The sequence below is a fragment of the Melospiza georgiana genome, chromosome 5 (genome assembly GCF_028018845.1).
Source record: "Melospiza georgiana isolate bMelGeo1 chromosome 5, bMelGeo1.pri, whole genome shotgun sequence".
NCBI lineage: Eukaryota > Metazoa > Chordata > Aves > Passeriformes > Passerellidae > Melospiza > Melospiza georgiana.
In genome coordinates this window covers 55,916,394-55,940,187 of record NC_080434.1, presented here as the reverse complement: position 1 = coordinate 55,940,187, position 23,794 = coordinate 55,916,394, and the positions used below count along the sequence as shown (strand labels likewise).

At 39.8% G+C, this 23,794-nt stretch overlaps 1 protein-coding gene across 2 annotated transcripts in view; it reads right to left on the bottom strand.

Moving 5' to 3' along the window:
• Positions 1-23,794, bottom strand: part of AFAP1 (actin filament associated protein 1) — a 113,054-nt gene that overhangs the window by 13,897 nt on the left and 75,363 nt on the right. For both annotated transcript variants that reach the window (XM_058024614.1, XM_058024615.1), the window contains exons 6-11: positions 22,527-22,706; positions 13,218-13,310; positions 11,650-11,734; positions 7,913-8,062; positions 4,502-4,713; positions 2,902-3,047 (exon numbers count right to left, since the gene is read on the bottom strand). In XM_058024614.1, coding sequence (XP_057880597.1) covers positions 2,902-3,047; positions 4,502-4,713; positions 7,913-8,062; positions 11,650-11,734; positions 13,218-13,310; positions 22,527-22,706 — 866 coding nt within the window. The remainder of the gene's footprint in view (positions 1-2,901; positions 3,048-4,501; positions 4,714-7,912; positions 8,063-11,649; positions 11,735-13,217; positions 13,311-22,526; positions 22,707-23,794) is intronic.

The window sequence follows — 23,794 nt, the reverse complement described above, 5'->3', positions numbered from 1 at the left end:
CTTTTCTGCATCAGGACTTTTGGCTGGCTATGGCACTATGCTTCCCTACTCTTTATGGGTAATTGTACATGCAAATACTCTATATGCTCATTCTTGCTCTGTTACACATGGTGGGCCTGAGTCCTCTGGAAACTTCAAAAGGGATACACATATATTTAATATTTTAATTTTTCCCCCTTTTCCTGTTCCAATCAACACTGTTGCTTAATAATGACTCCAAGGGTGAGTCTTCCTTTGTAGCAACTGCTGGAATTGAATAAGGTATAGAGTGAGATCCAAAATAATTCCATTCCTACAGTTTCAGGTGTACTTAAATGGGAAAACAATGTTTTCCATCCCAAACAATGGAACTATTCAGAGTCTGTGCTGACATTCATAAAATATGATAAAGCACTGCTAAAGCAGAGAGGGTCTTCTGTAGTGCTGGCAGGAGCTCAGGAATGCTGTGGTTTCAACAGTTGTTTTCTTTTTGGCTCTGGAATAACATGGAGTCCTTTGAGTTTCTCATTCAGAGGGAGAACTGGGGCTCACCTGAGCCACAGGAAACCTGGGCTCACAGGAGGGATGAACCTGCCCAGCTCTCTGTGAACCCTTCAGGGCAGTGTGGGGATGGAAAAAACATCAGGCAGAAGCTTTTCTTACTTCAAGCAAACTAACAGCAAAAAGCCCAGGAAAACCCCATGATAAAAAACGTCTTTAACCTTATCATAACTCATACCTTGTTAGTCATTATTAGAGGGCTGCATTTGTTTACTGTTCTTAAAGAAGAGCATTACACAAATGTTTCTGGTTGGTGTGAAGAACTGAGTTTGGAGTTGTTGCTCTATTTCTTCCTAGTGAAGAGGCTCCAATTACAGCAATATACAAAAACCATGTCTGAAAACTGGGATATTCATTAGTGGCATCTGATGCACCTGTGGTAACTACTTCCACCACCAAAGGAAGGCAGGATTTATCTCCGTAATTGCAAACAATTCATAATCATTATTTCAATAATCCTCATTAATCATGTTTTCAGGTGCATCCATGCAAATTAATTGTATTCAGAAACTGCTAGAAAGAAAATTTGCCTGGAAGCACTTTTTCCTCAGCTTTTCCTCCATACCTAATGATTTAGGTGAAGGAAATTGATGGGACTGTTAATGAGAAGCTGATAGTTTTGCAAACCATCAGTCATAATAAGTGGATAACCAATAATCTAAAGCAACTGAGTGATAAACTAAGCTTTAATGATAACTGCATTTTATCTGGAATACTGATATTCATTCTATAAAGGGCAAATGTAGCAGTTCATTAACATTTAAGTACCATTGTAATTTCTCCTCATTTTCTAGCAGTTGTTGAAAATCAGCAGACAGCTACTCTATTGCTTATCAGCAAGCCCTCACAGGCTCTTAAAGACACCCAATGAATTTTAATTAATTCTTAACAGGGAAATTCTGCTATTTTGCAAGTTGTTTGACACTGCTTTCTAACATGTGGTCTAGTTTCATATGTTTTTTCACTTGGCTCCAATTAGTACCACATTTGTGCAGAAAAGGAAAGCCATGCAGAATTCATGAGGAAAAGGTTACCATTCTATTGCTCTTAAATGTGGTTATTGCTAGATGCTGACTGAAGCAAAAATACATGTCAACACAGGAGAAATTTTTGAGCCCTATTACCTTCTAAACAAATATTAACGTTAAGTCTGAACGCTAAGTGCATTTTAATTCTATCAAAATTATTTGGTTTTCACAAAACTGGGCTTGTGTTAACACTGAGTCACTTTGATTTCCATCAGAAACTGGACTTTCATTGAAGCTGGGCATTTTCCCTTGTTAACTTCTTTTGGAAGCTTGCTAATGGCAATAGGATCCTCTTTTGGAAAACTCCAAAGCTTTTTTCCATTTTTTTCCCCCTTCATTTTCTATCTGTTCAAACTCATGATGGGCAGATGGGGTGTGATTCTCTAATGTATTAAGTCACACAAATTCCAAATTAGTCTAGGGAGTGTCATCTTGCAGCAGGATGAGGGATGATGCCTTTGCCAGCTGTCTTCTCAGGCCACCCACTTCCTGACCACAGGGAACAACTCCAGCAGGGCATCCCCCTGTCCCCACTGTTTCTTCACTCCTGTTTATAAAAACCTCATCTAGCCAAGGAAAAATGATGGCTTTTCCCACCAAGGGCTGATTTAGTGCCTCAAATGATTTGAACGTGTAAATCACTGTATCTGCTAAGTACACATTTCTCCTTTTAGCACAAGATCTGTAATGGGGAATTCACTCTATTGATTTGCAATTTAAACAGTTTCCATGCTGCACCCTCTATGCACTTTCTCAATTTCCACCTCCTATACTAAACCCCAGAAATTAACTGAACTGGGGTGAGTTTGATAAAGTTTTTAATTAATCAGAAAGAACATGAGAAGGAAACAGGGATTATGTCACTGTCCAAGATTTAAATTTGCTATATACTGTGAGTATATATATATATATATATATATGCAGCATATAACATACAATATGCTGTGTATTTCCCTGTATGTACTGCAAGTACAGCCAATAAATGTGAATTACGTAGCTGTATATTTCGGAATATTTGTTCTCTTCCAGGAATAGCTCTAAGACTTTAGGTAAAATAGAAGATTAAAATATAGCATTTGGTAAGGAGACTTACTGAAAAAAATCAGTAAAGATTTGAGTAAAGTTGCACAGTGCCTTGCATCTCTTACAGAACTTAGCAGGATTCCAACACAATAATCACAAACACATCTAACATGCTGCAATGCTGATCCACTTCAGGAGTTCAGTATGTGGCAAAGGGGGAGGTGGATTTTGATAAGCAGTGCTGGCAGAGGAGCCAACACATGGCTGTGAATTCCCAGAGCCCTGGGAGCAGCACTGGGAGCACGCTCACCAGAAGGTCTGCTTGGCAGCCTGGATGACGCTTGCCGTCATTTCCACGTCGATGTAGTCGTAGTGCAGAGCCCCCGGGTCTGTGGAAGACCCCGTTTCTGCCAGCAGAATTCCAATCCATCTGCCCATGTCTTCTGAGGAGGAGGCCTGTGAGGAGAGGGCAAGAACACAGGTCAGGTCTTGGCTCTGCCACTGGGCTGAGCATGATTGCAAAACGCGCATTCTTCTCGGTTGACAAATCGCTACCACATGGTATGAGAGGCTCTGGTTTCATTCTGCTGAACTCTTAAAAATCCCAGGATTTTATATTAAATCTGCTTTGCTAGAAGGAGGGCACTTTAACTAAGCTATTGCTCATCATTTATGATGTAATACAAAGTGGGCAATCCACTAAAAAGATGAAAAAATAATCATTTAAGGCCAGTGGATTTAGATTCAAGTAATGCTTATTTTAGACTACAGAATATTGAAAGCTTTAACATAATTATTTTCTTATGTTAGGCTGGAGGATTTTTGGATAGCAACACTCCTGAGAAGAAAGTGTTACTGTTAAACAGAAACAAAAGGGAAGAGGGAACAAAATAGTGAAGAGATTTTAATGTTACTTTTTGAAAAATTTTGCTACATTTGTCTAAATGATGCCGTTCATCTTCCTGATAACACAAGTAAAAGCATTAATGCTATTAAAATAATTGAAGTTTTTTTCATATTTTGCTTCAAGTCACCAATTCAGAAGTTAAACAGCAGCAAAACAAATATTGGATAGAAATAGTGGGGGAAAGGCAACAATTTGTCATTAAAAAATATAGGGGCTTCTAAATTTCTTATTTTTACATATTTCACTGCTTTTCACAGTTCCTTGAGCTGTTTTCTATTTCCAAATTCTCTGAACTGCTGTCATATAACAGGCCTCGTTGCAAGGACAGGAGACTTGATGTGTAATCAGAAACCCAAAGCAGTCAAAGTGCCTGTCCTTCTGAAAGTAGAAGGTTGCTTCCTGCTCATTATACTTGGCTTTAAGTGTCTTCTCATTTTAGGTTTTAAATGGTGATGAATAAAGTCCCCATAGAAAGCCTGACCCACCTAACACAGACAAAGGTCTGTGTATGTGAGGAGAATCAAGAGACACATGAGGCTGCTAGCACACTGCATTTTCTGAAATGCATAATTGTATTAATACGGACACAGACTGAGCAAAAGGAGTTCCCATAAATAGCAGACAAATGAAAGTTAGGAGTTTTCGAGCTCTCATCAACAGCGATCCATTATTTAATTATTGTGAAGTTATTTACCCCAAGTGACTATATCCCTGATACAAAAGTGTGCCTAGAGAAGGAGCAGGGATATTCTAGCACCAGGTCAAAGGGAGGTCAGTGCAGAGAAAAGTATTTTACTGAGAAGATTTCTGAACTACATTTAATCTCAGTTCTTTCTTTGTCTGCATCATTTACTACTTCTTTCCTCCTTCCAACATTTATTGCTCAGCTCTGCAATAATATTATTCCAAAGATTTATTTTTTTTTTTAATGGACAGACACAGGTTGTATGAAAGTGCTTCTCTAATTCACTTTGTGTGAGCTGCTAAGTCACAGCCACTGTACCTCAAGCACAGCAACCTCCTGCCCGTTCCGGAGCAGGCGGAAGGTCAGGGGATGCTTCGAATCCAGCCCCAGGATGACTTCACAGCCTCGGAGTGGGATGGAAACAATGTGTGTCTTCAGGTCTGTCCTGTCCTTGTGGAAAATGAGTTTATTGTCCTTCACTCTGCACCAGCGCTCGCGCCAGCGGTTATTAGAGAGCACGTTGAGATATCCTGCAATAAAATGAAATGCGAGATATTTTACTCCTCACTTTTTCTGAAAAGGGAGAAAAAAAGAAACTCGCTTCTCAGTGTAATGCTAGCCTTTAAGTAACTTGTTCCTCTTCTAATAGAAAGTCCAGATGGATCTTAGGAAGACAAGTAAATGACCCTGCCCTGCTTCTTTTAATGAAAACTTTCACTGTGCCAATAACCAAGAAAAAGCATATAAATATGTGATCCAAATGGCTGTTCTGTGTCAGTGCCTGCAGCAGCTGCATGTGTAGGAGCACACAGGTCCCAAGGACTTCAGTAAGAATGGGAGAGGACACTGATGAAAAGAGTAACATACACAGCCAATGTGCTCACTCCGCCTCTCTGTGGGTAATGACTTTGGTAACTGTGTCTGACCAACATTTCTGGGAAAATCACAGCTCATATTATGTAAGTATGTATTGAGCTACCTTGTGTAACATCCAAAAGCCGTGTTTAAATGACCTAGGAAGTGTTGATGCTCTATGTTCTAATTACATTTAGAAAGAAGAATGCACATCTGGATTGTGGCACTTGCAAACCAGAACTTAAAAGATTGTTACCTTTGCAAATAGAAAAAAAATTCATGTTGATTTAAAATTCAGGAACTAATTATGATACAGTATCCTTACATATTAAAATGTCATTAAAAATTTTCTTTTAAAACCACCCAGTTTTCTTACCATGCTCTATATCAATATAGTGGTATATAATATCATTAAACAGCCAGATTTTTGTGGTTTTCCTTCTCTGTGCCATAGCAACAATCATTCCAGACTCAAACATTACAATCAAAGCAATGCCCTTTTTCCTTCCTTAGTAGAGTTTGGAAATAGGAGGAAAAAAAAAACACCAAACAAAAACCTTTTACTTTTGCTTCCACATTACAAATGGTACATGAATTCAGCATGTTGCTGCTTCCAAACAGGCTAGGAGGGAAATAAATGATATCTTGCAAAAGCCAGAAGTGAGGTTAAAAAGCTGTCTTCTATCTCAGACATGATTTTAATTTAATTCTGTTGGAGAGCTCTCTCTTTGGTTTTCATTAAAACTATGACTTATTATTCATTTTTCTAGCTCTTCCTTCCAACATTATGGTTCCAATGTCAAAGTGTGATCCAACAGGATATAGCAGATCAGGATTGTGCACATCTTGGAAGGTGCTATAAAAAATGAGGATGTGCTTAATCCTGTGGTTTTGGCTCCTTGTGATAATCACACTCTTCAGCTCTCCTCCCTCCTCCTGTAACAAAACCCTGTATCACTGTGCATTACATTACAATCCCTAGAAATGAAAAAACCCTTCCCGTGCAAGCCAGATACAGCTTGTTTTGGAGTGAGAGTCCTTTTTTTCAGACAGTTTTTCCCCTCTGCTCCCAGGGCACCTCTCCAGAAAGCTCTTGCAAACCTTCCTGCTTCAGAGCTGAACTACACAGGATCCCACATCTCTGCTTAAACCTTCACAGGCTGACCTGACCAAAATGCCTTGAGTGTGTTCCCCTTTGGGGCATGAGCACGTCAGCTTGGTGCAGGCACTCCAGGAGCAGTGGTGAGGAAGGCAAGAGCTTTGCCAGGACTGCAAGTGCAGGTGGGTTTTAGTTTCTACACTAGCTGGGTGACACCTGCAGCCCTGTTGGGATTTTCCCTTTCTTCATGGGAGGTAGAGCCTTCTGAAGTGTAAAAACCTTCAACTATGGAGCAGCCTCCCAGAGGGCACTGAACTGAGCCAAACTGCTGGTGGTGAGAAACTCCTTCTAGCCAAGACTTCCTGCAATGACCAAAGGCTAGACTTTTATATATTTTCCTTTAAAATCTGCAAGTGGTGTTGAGTAGAGCCAAACAGTAATGGCTGAATCTGTATTTATGTCCTTATCCAAACTAATGATAGAAATTCGAGGAATTAGATTGTACAGCAGTGGTTAACTTCTCACATAGTGCAGAATAATCAATGGAGTATGAGAGCCCAGAAGTTTGAGCCCTTATGGAGGCCAGATGCTCTGGACAATGCCTCTGGCTGGACACAGCTTTCCCCAGCTGCTCTTTTGGTCAAAAAATCACATTTGTACTTAGCTGATGTATAGACACATATACATGCACTTACTCAATCAAAGTTTGCTGATGTGAATGATGCCCAAAGCGTGGCTTGAAAGCCACCTGTAATCGATGAAGTTCTCTCTGGTGGTCCATGGACCTGCTGCCACCACCTTGGGCAGGCATCTAACACACTTCATGCCCCAATCAGTTCTGCCAGCTGCTCCCTAATCACAGACTTCTGGGTTTCCCTAAGTTTTTCTACTCAATTAAAGGGTAAAATCCAAACTCAGAATCTGGTGCAATTGCTTCAAAGCTTTCCAAGGAAATTTGTCTTTTGAAGGAATTGGGTGAAGGTGAGTTCAATCTTATTCATGTGTAAATGTTACCTAATACTGGAGCACCAAAAGATAAACTGGAGAATGTAAGTACACTGCATTGTTATAAAACAGCAGAGCTGTGAGGACATCAGCTAAGTGCATTGCACAATGTCTTAAATTGTGAGCAAATCTTAACAGTTATGATACAAAACACAAGTATTTTCTGCATGCCATTTTATACACTTCTTTGTGTACTACAGCTGTCATATGGAATGGGCAAAATTAAGAGTTAAAATAGCTTACTAGAAATTTGTTACTTCATTTTGTCCAATATGTACCACTTTAGGAACCCATAATTAAACTCAAATCATTTTGGTTGAGGCCAGTTGACTGCTGTCTGCTATTCCATAAAACCTTAACCACAATCTACTATAAAAGACCTGATCACTTTCCAAGAACCTTCTTCTACTTTGTAGCCTCATTTTATTTCATAGTTCAGCCTATATTCATTTTATAACCATCTGTTTGAGAACAGCACTTGTCTCTTTATGCTTCTTTTTCACAATTTTCTTCCTCCTCTTCCTCACTTCTGCAAAGAGCAGTGATACCTCAGCCTGTGTTACTGTTTTATTTTAAAAGTCAAATTATTTCAGTCTCTTAGCAAATGACAAACTCCTGATTACTCCTCTTGCAGTTCTGGGTGCATCCTTCCAATGCTGGGGAAGAATTATTGCAGTAAAAGTAAATTTTAGAGAAACTCCTAAGCTAGAATGCTATAAAATTTTAATAGCAACGTGCATTTAAGACTCAAGGAAAAAAAAAACACTTACCACATGTTGGAACATCTTCTTCAGCTGATGAGGTCTGTTCATCTGTTGATGGCTTTTTCTTTCCTAAACCAATGATCTTTGTTATTTTTTTCCCTGTTACTTTAGTCACAGTGCCCTTGGCTTCCGTTTTCGAACTTTTTTTCCTCTTCACTATTAAGAAAGCAGAAGTGTGTATTTAGTAGTGTGTGTACACCAACCAAGAAGAGAACCTGAATAAAAACAGAAGTTCAGACAAAAAAATCCTATGCAAGACATAAAGAAGAGCAAAGACGAACAATTGCACCAAAGTTGCAGATTTCAATGAGACAAACACTATATTACCCAGTAACCTCTGTGTTATAAAAATCACGGCATTCTGAAGGATAATACAAACAAAAATCAATCTTCCAACTTTATTTAATCTAATCAAGCTTCAGGTCTCTTTCCACAGCAGTCATCATCTAATTTAGGAGTATGACTGAAGTACCTGTATATAAATTTAGCTCATATACACAGCAATAAAAATCCAGTCAGACACTTCCTCAGTGTTTTCTTCAATGTTCCTAAACATTTTTCTCAAAATATTTCAATTATTAGGTACACAAAAAAAGACAGAATATGCTTGCTTAGCAAAATGACTTCTGTGAACAATTAGATTAAGAGATCTTATCACAATGGACATTTTAGAAAGACAAGACTTATGAATTAACTGATAAGAAATTAGTGGGATCAGTATGAATATTCAATAGCTATAGTTGGCCATTTATGTGACCATTGGAAAGAAAAAGCTGTGCTTAAAAGAGGTATGTTGCTAACATCCAGTCTATGCTTCCACTATCTTCATTTGATAATAGGAATATTACCACTCTGAGAACTGAAGCAGGTTCAGCTGCTGGGTGCAATATGGCAAAGACTATGGATATGGTGTTTAGAAGTGCCTACCTGATTTAAATACAATTTTTTTTTTAAAGAAGAGTTTCTAAGACTAAACAGATTCAGAAAAAAAAAAAACAAGATTTTCTTTGCAAAAACAGAACAAACAAAATAAGCTTCAAAAACTGCATTCAGCGGCATAAACTGGATGCTGGCAACAGAGCAAAAGTCTCTGCTAACTGACAGGGCAGCAAAAATTCCATCAACTTGCCCTGATGTGTGATTTTAATGAACAATTAATTTTAAATAGTTACTAATTGAGCTGTTCTATCTTTATCCCCAACATATCAATTCCTTTTGCATTAGGGAACACTTAGTGGTTATGGACTTGCACAAACTGAGGGAAAAATTGGACAAAATGTTCACATGAGAAATGAGTGTATGAACTGATGGGCTGGGAAGAAGAATTCATGGCAAATAGAGAAGCAGTTTGGGACTCACCATGGGATAATTTATCATTTAGTTTAATTGTTAGCAATCACGGAACATTATTTAGAAATTCTATCTGTGGCCAAGACTGCACAAATCTGCCAGTGCTGAGGGGGAAAGGCAGCTCTGCAAGTGCTGCCCCCCAGCCCACCCCAACACATCCAGGTCTAATTATCTGTTTCAAGGGAAGGGTGCTAACAACTGTGCTCTCTAAACATGCATGAGGCTCCCTTGTTGGAGGGAGGAAGGTCACCCTTCCCATCAGGTCATGAACCCTTTTCTGGGGTGTCGCAGACATCTTTTTATGAAAATCTTTCCTTAGGATTTTTTCCCTTCTGAGAAGGTAAGAGGCCTCAGAGACAAAATGTAAACACTGGTTATCTGCTGCTGTGGAATGCAACAGGTGGATTTTTGATTGGTCCATCTTGGATGTTTATAATTAATGGCCAATCAAGGCCGAGCTATCTCAGACAGAGTCCGAGACAGCTGGCTTTCGTTATCATTCTTTTTGGCTTTTCTATTGTTAGCTTAGCTAGCCTTCTGAGATGAAGCTTTTCCTTCTATTCTTTAGTATAGTTATAATGTAATATATATATAATAAAATAATAAATCAAGCCTTCTGAAACACGGAGTCAACAGTCTCGCCTCTTCCCTCATCCAAGAACCCCTGTGACCACTGTCACGCTGGGGGGCACAGCACCTGCCCTCACACAGGTTTCCATCCCACACAAGAGCAGCCAAAAGCTGACTCTGGCTATTGAGGGGTACATGAAAAGCATTGAAAAAAGCCAGACAGAAAATTTCATTTCTCTGAGACAGAAGCCAAAAAGAATCATTCCCACAAGCATGAACAGACAGTGGAATAAGCCCATTCTAGTGTTTGTTTTCCTGTCCTGTCTTCCCTTCACATTGCTGACTTTTTTTTTCCCTGCAGAACTGAGAGGCAGCAGAAATAAGGCCTTGATGACTTAATCTTTTTGAGTCTAAAGAATATACTAATTGCCCAATTGCCAGTGATTTTTTTCATAAAAGCCTTTTATTCTCACTTCCTTCCCCACAGCAAAGCAAGCAGCTGGTTTGGAGCAGAGCAGAGGCTGGTGGCTGGTGCCAGCTGGAGATGATCATTCACTGAAACCTCCCTTCCCATCTACTCCCTTAAACACTTCCTATCCATTTTAAAAAGGCATGGCATAACTTCACCAAGCACACTTCAGTCTTCTTGCAGTCATTAATGCCCCTAATTTCTCCTACTATGTATTGAAAGTCAATTTTCAAAAGCCACTGGTACTTTAAATGACCCTCCTTGAGGCACCTAAGCTGGGTTGCTTTTCACCACACCTTCTGCAGGGTACGGGGGCCACCTGGTGTTTCTGGACATCGTGACCAACACAGGTTTTGGGTCACAGATGATTCTCCACAGGTTTCAGAGTTTTAGGAAAGCTTAACAGAAGATTTTAAAATGTGAAAAAAAAAAAAAGTAAAAATGTACCATGACTTTCAGGAAACCAGCAACCATGACATTGTCCCATACTGTTCAGAGATATGGCCAGGAAACGCTGGAAAATGAGCCAGGCAGGAGATAAGGGACAAGATCAAAAGGTGAGACAGTGCTGGCACCAAGGCCAGTATTGACATTGTGCTCTCTGCAGCTCAAGTTACCTTCACTAACAGCAGCAGGAAAATGCTTTATCTAACAGAAAGTGAAGGAAGGCACAGAATTTCTTCTGCTTTGTAGAGGAGGGAAGGGGATAGAGCATAAGGGTTGAGTGTATTAGAAATAACTTGGCCAGAACTCCCTCTGGGCTTGGGGTTTACCTTTGCTGGTTTATAAGGACTACAGAAAATGCATGGCTCCAAAGTAGTATATGCAAAATTATAGATATGTACTCAAAAGCTCACTAATATTTCATGACTATATATGTTTTTATATAAATAATAATATGTAATATGATAATTTATATATGAAGGTATCTGTGCACACACAAGCATATATTAAAAAATTATATATATATGCATGGCTCTCTCCTTCCACTATTTAATGATTGCTTTTTTGCTTAGAAACTTTACATCACTACTTATATTGTCACTATACAGTTACTAAAAAACCTGTTATTTGGCTAGAGTGGTCACCCAAGCTCTGAAAACCAGTACTTTTGAACACAGAAAAGGCCAAATCAAAATTTCTATATTCAGTTTCCTTATACTAATTATATTGATGTTACCTGCCCAATAACCTCAAATGTTGCTGCCAAAATTGAAGGAATCCTTCTTGACATAGCTCAGCTTTCATGTTAAACTGAATCCTAATAAAACCATTCAAAAACTTTACTTTTTTGCAAAGATAAAAGTGAGGTATTCCCCTTTCTCTCAGCACACATCACTTACACCAGACATACCTTGCTCTTTACCATTGCACACAGTAGTGATGCCATTCTCCACAGCACCTTCCCCATCTGAGCTTGGCCTCTCAAGTGACAACTTCTGCAGGGGAAAAGAGATCAGCTGACATACAATGTTTGCACCTTCATAAAAATCAAATGTCATTAATTCCTTCAAAAATAGACTCACTATGAAATAAAACACACTTTCAAGCTCTCATCCACTTGGAAGCGAATTAGGAGATAGCAAAAACTTCAGTTTTAGAGGTTTTAGAAAATCACAGAACCAATAAAATTGTATATATTTGAAAGTGTATTAAAAATCAGTGAAATATTCATAATTCACTATATGTATTTCTAGGCTCTAAATGTTGCAATAAAGAATTACATTATCAGCTATGAGTAGGGTAAAAGCATTTTTAAAGTATCTTTAAAAATGTTTCACACCTGGAACTGCAATTATAACTTATTGGAAAATAGTGCATTCCTACAAGGTCCTCCAGTACTTTAAATATGTGTAAGAAAGGCTTTTAAAATAAATTTTTAGCACTGATTAGTCTGTAATGGTTATGCATGAAGTCTGGGTTCAAGTAGACAGAGCTTGTGACAGCACAGTTTTGATGATCACATTACTCAGAAGTGGGGAAGCCATGAAGCAGATGTGCAGAACACCACAAAAAAGAATGGATGTCCAGATAAACTGCACCTTTTCATGGTGTGTATTTTAGAAAAAAAGAACATATTTTTTAACATTTTAAGTTGCTTTGTCAATACTGTGCAGACGTGTGCAAACATACAAAGACAACAGCATCTGGCTGTCCTGGAAAAGTTCTCAGGACCAAAGCAACACCACCACAGGCAGTGAGGCACTTCTGTACATTACATGCACACCACAGGGGTGGCACTTGCCATCAGGAACTGCGTGATGAAGCCCCTGTCAGGGGGATTTTTAAGCAGGGGCTGCAGAGAGATTGGCTCACCTGGATGCCTCAATGGAGCAGGGGCTTAAACTGGTGCTGGTAATGCACCAATCATTCCCTGCAAAGCTGCTCACTTCCCTAATTCCTGCTCTCACACCCTGCTGAGTCAAGGCAGTGCAGTAGCCAAGTACCACGCATGAGTAGCCAAGTTTCTCCAGTGAGAAATGAATGCTTGGAGGAGTCTGCCAAAACAGTGAGCTCAGCATGCCCAGGGAGCTCTTCAAGGACTCAAATCCCCAAAATAAGAGACTCTCCCTTAAAACCCTGGTATAATCTTCATCCATTCTTCCTCAAGAGTGACACCCCTGCTTGCTGTCTGCATTTGTTGGAGACCATCTCTGCATCTCAGCACGTGTACCAGACCCATTAATCTGCACCCTGCTGTGGCTGAGGAGAAGCTGGACCCAAGCCAGGCTGCTCCTTGCTCATGGCCAAACAAACTGACATGGCAGAAACCTCAGCTCTGCAGGATGTGTGCACATATCCAAACAGACCAACACAGGCTCTGTGTGCCTGAAACAGCAACACAAGGCAGCAAGGATTTACTTCCAGTGTCTCACTGAGTAATCACAGGAAATTTTGCATTCTTAATTTTGATAACTTTACCTTTTCCAGCTCCACTTTGTGTACTGGAGAACTAGACAATGGCCCATCAGAGTCTACAGCTCCCGTGCAGTTGCTGCACACATCTTTTATAACCTTAGGAGACAAGGCAAAACTTATTAATTATTGATAAAATACAAATCAGAGAGATTAGAAATTATATATGGATGTGAAAGGAGATGGGAAGAAGAACCACACAGACATTTACTAGGCTGGCAGGTGTCAGGCAGGCTGACACCACAACAACTTCTCCATGCTCCCTCCCTAAGTCATCTCATATATGACCTGAAGGAGACATGAAGTCTAGAGGTGGAAGGTTTCAGTTTCTAAGCAGACTAAGCTCCAAGGCTCTCCTAAGTGAAGAAACCAATAGCACTGCTGATTTCCATGAGCTAATTCTGCTATATGAACTCAGCTGACACCACCAAACTAATTTCATTACAATGATGAGAAAATGGAATCCAAGGCACCTCAAGCCAATAGACAGGAGTTTTATATAACACACTTCACAGATGCTCTTTTTTTGCTATCAGAAAACTAATGAAGTGCTGATAAGCTTAGGGTTAATATTGCACAGTGGTATTTTGAGGCATTTTTGTATTAGATTTGCACATTAACTCAAGAGTTAAAGGTCAAAGTAATTGTAAATACGTTTGTAGCAAATGGAAATGGCACTTTCTGTTCTAAAAAGTTAAAGAAAAATCTTGAAGTGGGAATTTGCTGATATTTTGATGGAATTTGAAGAACTTAAAGACCTCAAATTACATAAATGTAAAAATACACAATGATAAAGATGCTTGATGATTCCCCATGGCCAAAGCTAAGGGTTTTATCTCTTGTGAAGTTATCACCAGCCCATTATCATCCTGAAACTGCTTGTGCTGATGAGAACAGGCTCTCAATCCCAGCTCATGCTGAGTTTTAAACTGAACAATTTTGATGAGGAAACTACTAAAAAGCAAAGGATGGCACCAAACAGTCCTTTCCCAGCACTTAAGCTCCCTTTAAGGGCAAAGCTAAAACAAATCAAATTATTACAGACTTACAAAGACCCTTATGCTAACTCAGGAGCACATCATAAATTACAAGCATTATACACCATAAAGAAAGGAAGAGCACCAAAACCCCATTTTACAGAGGAAGAAGCCAGGAACAAAAGAATGATGTCAATGACGCACAAAAAAACCTAAGCAAAGCTGGGAGATGTACCTACATTTTTATTTCTGAGCTAAAATGTCAAAACACTTCAGCATCCTTTCCTGACTGTCTGAACTACCCTACATTTTGTTCCAGAAACAAGATCAGCATTTCATGGCACTTGCTGTCCTTTGTAACACAAAATGTAGATGTATCTGCAGCAGAGCACCTCAGAGTTAAGAAAAGCCCTGAACTCCCCAAAATCATTAGATTTTTTCATGTGTCTGGTTTTTTTTTAATCAATCACTGGTGCTCAGTATGGTGTAAATACACTGTCGTTTTCTTCCGAGGGAAATGTGACTGTACAGCTTCTGGGAACATTCATTTCTGTCTCCTGCATGACCCTGATTCAATGGCTTATGTTTTCAGCATCTGCTCACACCACACAGTTAGTTAATTTTGGCAAAGGCAGATTGTAATGGGAGTTACAGACAGAACAGAGGGAAATGATTTGGCAGCACTAACTCAATAGTATGTGCTAAGTCATGCACTCAAGTAAATCCGGTTCTTATCATACCCCACATATTTAAGGAGAAGCTGAAGTGCTTAATTGGGCTGTAATTAAATTTTGATTTTAAAAAATGACACATTGTCAAAAGGCAGTTGGTGGCAGGATCTAAAGTAAATGCATACTCAAGGGTCCAACACTTCATTTGGGTTCTAAAGGTTCACTGGCAAAGACTTGCTCATCACCTTCTATGTGCACTATAATTGTGTTTAATGCACAGCACAAAATTCATTCTCCTCCACCTTACCAGGATGAAATGTCTTTAATATATTACGGTTGCCTGGATGCACTCTCTGTAATTAGGTTTGCAGATAGCTGCCATTAAAAATCTAGTTTTCACATGCATATAGCTTCAGCTCAAAATTTGAAGGATAAAACATTCCACCAGTATTGCCAACTTGCATAATTTCAATCATAAGGCTGAAAAGTTTTTGTCAGGTTTTTCTATGTTCCATCTTCTGGAGCCATATGAAAACAAAAGATTACTATTTTCATTAAAAAGTAATTGTGAGTGAGAGTGAGGAAGGAGTGAGTGAGTAAGTTCAGCAAATTTTTATTCATTGCAACTAAATGCCTAAAAATAAGAATAAATATATCTCAGTAGCTCCAAAAACAGAAAGGGGGAAAAAAAGGAATCCCCAAAAGTGTTATTTTTAATAAAATGGCATCATGTGGAAGGGTGCACTGAGAATACCTTATAATGGCAAATATTCCATTATTAGCTTAAGTTTTCTCACACATTAGGGAAAGGAAATAACTCCCTTTTTTTCACCACAAATGCCTTTGTACATTACATGTACACACACACAGTGTGATCTGCCAGGTAAATCAAACTGACATCATAAACAGACTATCTATTCAAATATTTAAAATCTATGAGCAAATGTAATCAGAAAACTGAAGATACTGTATTTCTTTGGACAGCCTCAAAACCAAATGCATTTAAAATAATATTTTGTTATTCCATAGCAAGAATCTGAATTACCACAATTACCATTACAATATTACGATTAGCAGACCTGGAAAAAGCTTCGGCAACCTGACCTGTATTATTATTCCTTATTTATAGAATTATAGACTCATTTAGTTGGAAAAGACCCCTAAGACAGAGTCCAACTGTTAATCCATCAGTGCCAAATGCACCACTAAACCATGTCCCTAAGTACCACATGTACACAGTATTTTAAATATCTCCAGGGACTGACTCCACCACTCTCCTTGGCAGCCTGCTCCTTTCAGCGAAGAAATTTTTCCTAATATCCAAACTAAACCTGCTCTGGTGAGACTGGAGATCATTTTCTCTTTTCCTGTCACGTTACCTGGAAGAAGAGACTGATCCCCACCTGGCTACAGCTGCAGAGAACACAAAGGTCTCCCCTGAACCTCCTTTTCTCCAGGTCAAACAGCCCTAGCTGCATTAGCTGCTCCTATGAGACTTGGGCTTCAGACCTTGAATCCCCAGGTGGATCAGGATATAAGTCAGAGTACAGCATTGAGCGCAGTGACATAAGGCACAGAGGAGAAATATTTGTAGGTAGGAAGCTGGAAAGGTTCCCTGCCCTGAGCCATGGGTGAAGTCAGTGGAATTTCTACCACTGGTGTGTCTGGAATATTTTTTTCTTTAAAACTATCCTACTACAGAAGCACTAATATTTACTATAAAAAAGTTCATATCTCCATACACCTACACATTTCTATAATTCTTGTATCTTATTTTAAAAGACACACCAGGACTGGAGGCAAAATACTTGCCTGACATTTATTCTACATGTGAAATCAGAAAAAGTAAATTAGATTTTTCTGGCTACTTTAAAGTTCCAAGCTCCAGATAAAAAAAGCAGTGGCTCTGTAGTAAAACCAGAAAGCCAGCTGCTTGTCAGCCAGTCCCTGCCACACAGAAACCAAATAAATTCTGAGTAAAAGTACATTTGTAGATAGTTCCTTATGGCTGATCCCTTTGGGACCTGTTAAGGAATAAGACTCAAAGTTGTTCTGTGCTTAGGAGCCTGCAGACGTCACTCCTGATGGATACCATGGATGAGCTCGAGCTACAGCCTCCCTACCACAGGGATGTGATTACAGCATTTGTATCATCCCGTGCTCTCAGGGAACTCCCATGAGAAGCTCACACTTTTAATATAATCAAGCTCAAGACAGAAAGCTCACAGCCTGACTGCACATTTGCTTTACTTTATGTAATCAGGGTAAAAATCCAGCCAGCCAGCCACCCACCCACTTGTCCCCCTCTGCCCACATGTTTCACAAATACTGGAATTGCTGGGAATGGGATGGGCTGTGTCCCTTGGCTCTGCCACTTAACTCTGGAAATAGGAATGTGGCAAAGCTGAAATCTGCTTAAGTACAACACAGCACAGGGAAAAGGGTTTGGCTCCAGCTGTAAGTCAGTATTTCCCATTCCTGAAACACTCCTTTTTCACTGCTGGAAGAGTACTGACTTTCTGGGACTCTCTGTCCTTTTGGCATGACTAAATCCTCATTTTCTCCTTCTTGTGGACTGTTTCATATGTTAGTGTCAATACTCTCCTCCTTAGGTGAGCAGCAGAACTCCTGTTAGTATTTTGCAGAGAAGAAATGCCCCGAGGAGTTCACATACAGGAAAATCTTAGGCTGGAAAGGCAGAAATTATTCCCCTCACAGGGAATAACATGCTTTAAGTCTCAAAAAGAAACCCCCTTTACCTTCTGTATTGGAAAATATTATTCTCAGGTATCCCTTAGCCTGGAAAGATTAATCTTTCTGCCTTACTGCCATTTGTCTGAGCAAAGTGAGGATGAGATTGTGGCAGCCTAGCAGTCAATAAGCCTGCCCTTAGTGCCTGTGCATCCCCTTAGAAACACTTTTCTGACCTACTCAACCAAGACAAGCCCTGTATCATTTCTCCTGCATTACTGCCATGAAGCCCACTGCCATTTATGGCTGCTGGATCAGGCAGAGCCCAGGGAGGAGGCACTCTCCAGAGGCTGGGGAGGGTGGCAGGAGGCAGAGGTGCCCTGTGCTGCATCCCCAGCCTGGGTGCTGAGGTGATGCACATGGCACTTTAGGCCAAGAGTCTGAGCTAGGTGTAATTTAAATGATTCTCCATCCAAAGCTGCGAGTAGGAGAGAGGAGGAATAATATGTAGTGGTGAAAAGTCTCAGCCCTCCTGGGTTCTGCTCTGACTGTGACAGCTTGCATTTGTGATTTTAGCCAGGAAACACCAAAGAAAAATTATCACTGAGAAGAGAAGTAAATAGGATGTTTGTGGCTCTGTACTCGTGGGTGGTTTGGTTGGAGCTTTTTAAATTTACATATACATCTGGTTCTTTTAAATTATGTATTGTTTTCCATGGTGCTGGTCACACACACACACACACAGACTCTGGCTCAGAGCCAAGCTGGGATCCTCCAGCTCTGCCCACTGGCAGAGTCCTGCAGACTGGTCAAAACTCCCACGTGAAGTTTGGTCTGTCCCCTCTGCAGGTGAGGCCCTAAAGAGCTCTTATGCAAACTCACCGACTGACCTTGCTGTGACTTGAACTGAGGTATTTTAAACCATCTGACTGAGACAACAGGGGTGCAATTCCTGGGAGGTCTCAATTAGTTTGCACAGCCTTTGCTGCTGGTGATGATGGGCAGTAGAGGAAGAACCTGGCCTGACTGCTGTGGGTCACAGTACATCCTTTAAGTTAATGACAAATTAACAAACACTGCATGGAAATCACTAGTACCAAGTATGCATCCCCAAAACCACTTTTTTTGTCCATTTTAAGGCTTGACCATTCAGCACTTGATTCTACTCAGCTACAGAATGGAGATAATAACCTCTTTGGGGACGTATTACATAAGCCAAGAAAGAAATGCTTGAAGTGTTGAAGATCTCTAGCTGGAAATTCCCATAGAAAGCAAAAGCAGCCACACAGTGTTTACAGTTACAAGCTCAATTTTCTGCTGATATAAACTGGCTAAAGAACAGCTCTGTCAGTAGTTTACTCTTCAGTAAAATTGTCCACATAAAGACGGTGGGTCAGAAGTTACTTGATTACCTTCACTAAACTCAGGACAGTGGAAAAAAGAGATGTTTTCATAGACTTTCATAAGAGAAAACATGCAGTAAATCAGAGAGAAAAACTGGGTAGGTGAACCAGCTAAACAGCCCTACAAGGAATGCTGCAGAGCCTTTGGATGACTGGATACAGTCCCAACCATGATTTTATTCTCTCTTCAGGGCAAAATATCCTCCTTATTATGACAAGTTCAGAACTGGCTGAGCATTGTCAAAATGATAGATGAAGCAATGTCTCCCTATGGCTGGAAGATTCACTGCTCAATTACAGACCCTCAGCTGGAGAGATTGCTGCACAGTGGCAGAGCACCAGAAAATGAAGAGAAGTTAACTAAGGGTGCCTAATGTTAGGGAAAAATGAAAATCAAGGCCAGTACTCCGAATGATAGATTACACCTCATGCATGATAAATCAGAAATACATTTTTACAGGAGGAATGTTAGGAGGAAGAGAAGGCCTTGGGATCAGTCACTGTGACCATTTCCTTCTTCTACCAGTCTTCTACAACAAGTTACCTCAATTTCTTTGGCTTCCATGTATTTCTAATACTGAGGGCAGTTTTCTGTGGCCTAGTCTGAGGGTTCTGCACACAGAGTACATTCATCTGTACAAACGAAGCCACTGAACAAGCAGCTTCTTGTAAGGTCATGGTCTTACCAGTCCTTTTATTTTTAATGCAGCATTTCCCAGGGATGCTGACAAATAAGTGTAGTTTTACCAGTCTATTGCATGTGCTGAGACAAACAGGAAAATTTCAGACCTCACTTGACCACAAAATGCACAGATGCACATACACTCAAGCACGCATGGAAAAAGATAATTTTTGGGTCAGAGTGTGTAACTGCACTCATTTTTTTCTTGTACATTTTTGTGGGAACATTTTAGGACTCCAGTCTGGAAAATTCCATCACTTTTTGTTGCCCACCATATTACTGAGATGATCTCAGCTCTAGCCTGCATTTATACTAGCTTTGCTCCTTCCTCTGAAATCCTGACAGGCTCTTTGGTGACATCAGCTATCTGTTTTCATCAAGCATTTGTTAGCTGGTAAATCTGAAACTCCCTTTGTGGTTTCCAGTCTAGACTTCAATTTGCACTATGTTTATCAGTTGGGGCTTTTTTGGTGTCATCTTTACAAAAAAAAAAAAAAAGTCTGAAGTATTCTACATCGATTTAGAATTTGTCTTCCAATATATATTTTAAAATTATTTACTTAAACATATTCTGTACTGATTATACACATGAACTGGAAAAAAAACTGGTTTAGCTTTCAAAGGACAATCTGGTCTCCAAAAACATTTTTGAGCTTTTTAGGATGAACTGTAAAGCTTTAATGTGACAGTTTACATTTGATTTCATGAGAACCCATTGCTCCTGGGTGATAATCTGCCTCAAGTGGCAAACACTGGTGCAGTATCTTTGACCAGGAAGGCATATTATGCTCTAAAAATGTGGTTGCAGATTTCTTTCTCATTGTCAGTCTCTGGATCTTTCCATTTTATTAACTACAGAAATCACATGTAAGGGACAGATCACTGGGAGGGACCCTGGCTCTCTGACTGACAGGCTGGGAAAGCTAAAATCTCCCAAGATTTAGAGCAGTGACCTCTTTCATAGTGTAAGAATGTCCTACACAAAGCCACACATGATTTTCAGAAGCTAATTTTGAGTAAGGCTTCAATGATCCAAACATAATTGCTTATATAATTAAAAAAAAATCCTTAACTTTTGGTGTATTTTAAAAAGCACAGAAAGCAATGCTTATTTTATTTCTCCAAAGGCCGTACTTTTTTTGGAAAACACTGGAGCTGTTGCAAGAGCTGCACAGATCTTTTCTGGTTAGCTGTGGGAAAGGATCTGTACTGCAGAAGCAAAGGGCTGAAGCAGCACTGAGGACTTGGAAATTGAGTACAGTAACAGTGCCATGTACTTGAAAGATTTCATGAATAGAGAGCTTTGCAGCATGAAGGAGCTAAATAAAGTGCTGTCAGACTGTCTCCAAATGCTTTGCAGACACACAGAATACACAACTGTGTGAACATGCAACTGCACAAAATCCCTCTTTTTCTTCTCAATTTGAAGCAGCAGGAATGCATCTGGGACATGGAAAAATCTAGTACTGCTCTGCCTCTGTGGGGATGCTTTATATACAATTTAAAAAAATAAAACAATTTTTATGAAAGAACGTCTGATAGATGCCAGTGAATTCAGAATTACTAAATTGAGAACAACACAGGAAATAAGGGTGAAGTTCCTATGATCTAATTACAGCGGAATTCCCTTGGAAGGGAACATGACTTATGAACTTCTCTTCATTCCAATCAGTGGTTTTGAACTGCTAGCTGAACTAGTGGGACACTTGCATGATTTTAAAACTTAGGACAAGATATTAATGTTAGAAGAAGCCTAACAAACACATGGCTGGATTAATTGCCATTAAAATGACAATAGAGCATTTTCTAAGCCAGGATACAAAGTCACAGTCAAAACCAAACACACATAAACCTCAAACCCCCAAAAGGTATATTCAAATATTGCAAAATAGGAAATTACAGATTAATTTTCCATTTAGTACATTAGCCCACAGCAGAATTTATACTGTTTAAGCTGCATTTTATGTCTCCCTCTTCTGCAGAAAAACTATCTGCCATCAGGAAATTCCTATGTGTTTAATTCAATTGTATTTGGGGAAATACAATTTATTCTCAGAAAAATAAGTACCATATAAGGTTAGATCACAGCACAGCATGGAGAATGCCTGATGAGTCTGATGCCTTCAGACTTATACATGTATTTAAAAGGCTGGATTTCAAGGTCTTAGAACAGCTGCTACTGCAACTGCAGTGATAGTTTCCCACACTACTTCACTGACCTCCACCTCTGAGACGGGCAAATCCAACATAAATACTTGTAATCTGGTTAGGATCTGTAACTGCAGCCCTTGCCTTGGGATTTTCCATGTCTGCAGACATTGAACAGAGAGCAATGGAAGATGACAAAATCCTGTTTTCTCCGAAGTCTGCGTTCGCAGGAGAAACCATAACAGATGATACTTTGCTAAACCAGAATTAGGAAACTTGAATGGCCTTTAGAAAGCTGAAGGATTTTTTTCCATCCAGGTATCTTCTCAGAGAATCTTCTTTTTAGAAAGGTGACACCGTGCCAAAAAATAATATGGGTGCCAGCTACCTCCACCTGAGGAAATTTGAACCTTCCACTCACCAAAACTGTGCCCTAACCACCAAATCTTTCTGGAAAATGAACTGGAGAAGAAGATGGAAGGGAATTTGCCACCTCTCTTCTCTGCACCAGATTATTGTGCTATTAGTGAGAAAACCATCACAGCAGCAGCACTGGGTTAACCCTGAGGAATTGCTTCAAGGCCTGAACCTAAAGTCTCTATTTCTGCAGTCCCAAATTAGATGGGATTTAAGTGGTCTGGATTTGTCTGGAAGTTGCTGTCTGTGTCTCAGTTTGTAACAGCAACAGAGCAATGTGAGCACTTTGTGGGTAGAAAAACTCCTGGTCAGAAATCCCCCCTTACCTTTAGCCATTGTTCTGCCTGCTCTTTGCTCTGCACTGCCAGAACCAGGGCATCTGCTCCCTGGTGAGAGATTTTCAGCTCGTGCTTCTTCTTTTTGCTGTCTTTGGGAATATAGGTGATACTGCAGTCATTCAGGAACAGCTCCATCTGGGGCTGCTGGTCCTTGGAGCTTTTGTAACACTAAATAAACATAAGGGAAGTTCCAGAGTTAGATATAATCTTTCTGAACCTTGAGGGGAAAACTCTTATTATGTAGAAATGCTATATTTTTAATTCATCAAATTTTGAATATATTTTACACATCCCTTTACCACATACCACAGAGTTCAGCCAGAGCAAACTCATCCACTCTGTAAAGCAAAATTACTTCCAGACTGACAATAATAGATATCTTTTATTGCAGGACAGGTACAACATATGGAGAGCATTAAGTGTGTCTGCATTATCCTTATGACTCAACCTTGACCTTGATCAGGTAAGAAGAGGGTGATTTAGGATATCTGTTCACATGTAGCAGCAGAATAAACTTGTAACTCAACAACTTCAAAGGCCAGATGTTTACCTTGCCCTTCAGTCACAGACCAGCACATGAAGGCAAATCTACATCAGTGCCTACACACTTTAATTGCAAAGACACTGACACATGCTTTACTCACCTGCTCATTTGCTTGAGGTAAGTAAAAAAAAAACTTCATGGAAAGTGGGTAAAATCACACTTTTTCAGTTAATACAGTCTAATAGTCCCTGCACAAATTTCCAAGTTACTTCATTTTTGCAAGCTCCTGGCTACAATGATGTACTTACATTTATTTCTTCCCTCATCAGTAAAACCCTCAGCCATTTCCTGCTGGGTCACTGATGGCCTGTTCTCTGCTGGAACTGGTGATCTGAAGACAGAGGGCTCCCTCTTTACATCACTTGTCCTACAGACCCAGGCTCCATTCCCTCCTTCCAACCCATCACTGCAGCTGAGGCTCCCAAAGACTGCAGAACAATGTTTAACTCTCTATACAAATGTCCAGTTATTTTACATACCTAAGTAAACCGGTCTTTTCCTCATACAGATAAGCACTAAGGCTGAAAAGACATCTGATACTAAAGGGGTCTCTGACAATCTAGACTAACTAGTATCATCACACAAAGAACAGCTGAGCATTTATGTGAATAGAGAAAAGCACATGAACTTCTGCATGTCTGCAGCAGTATTCATGCCAGGAGGCAATTGTCAGGAAGACAATTGATGAAAGTATGTTATAAACACTACAAAT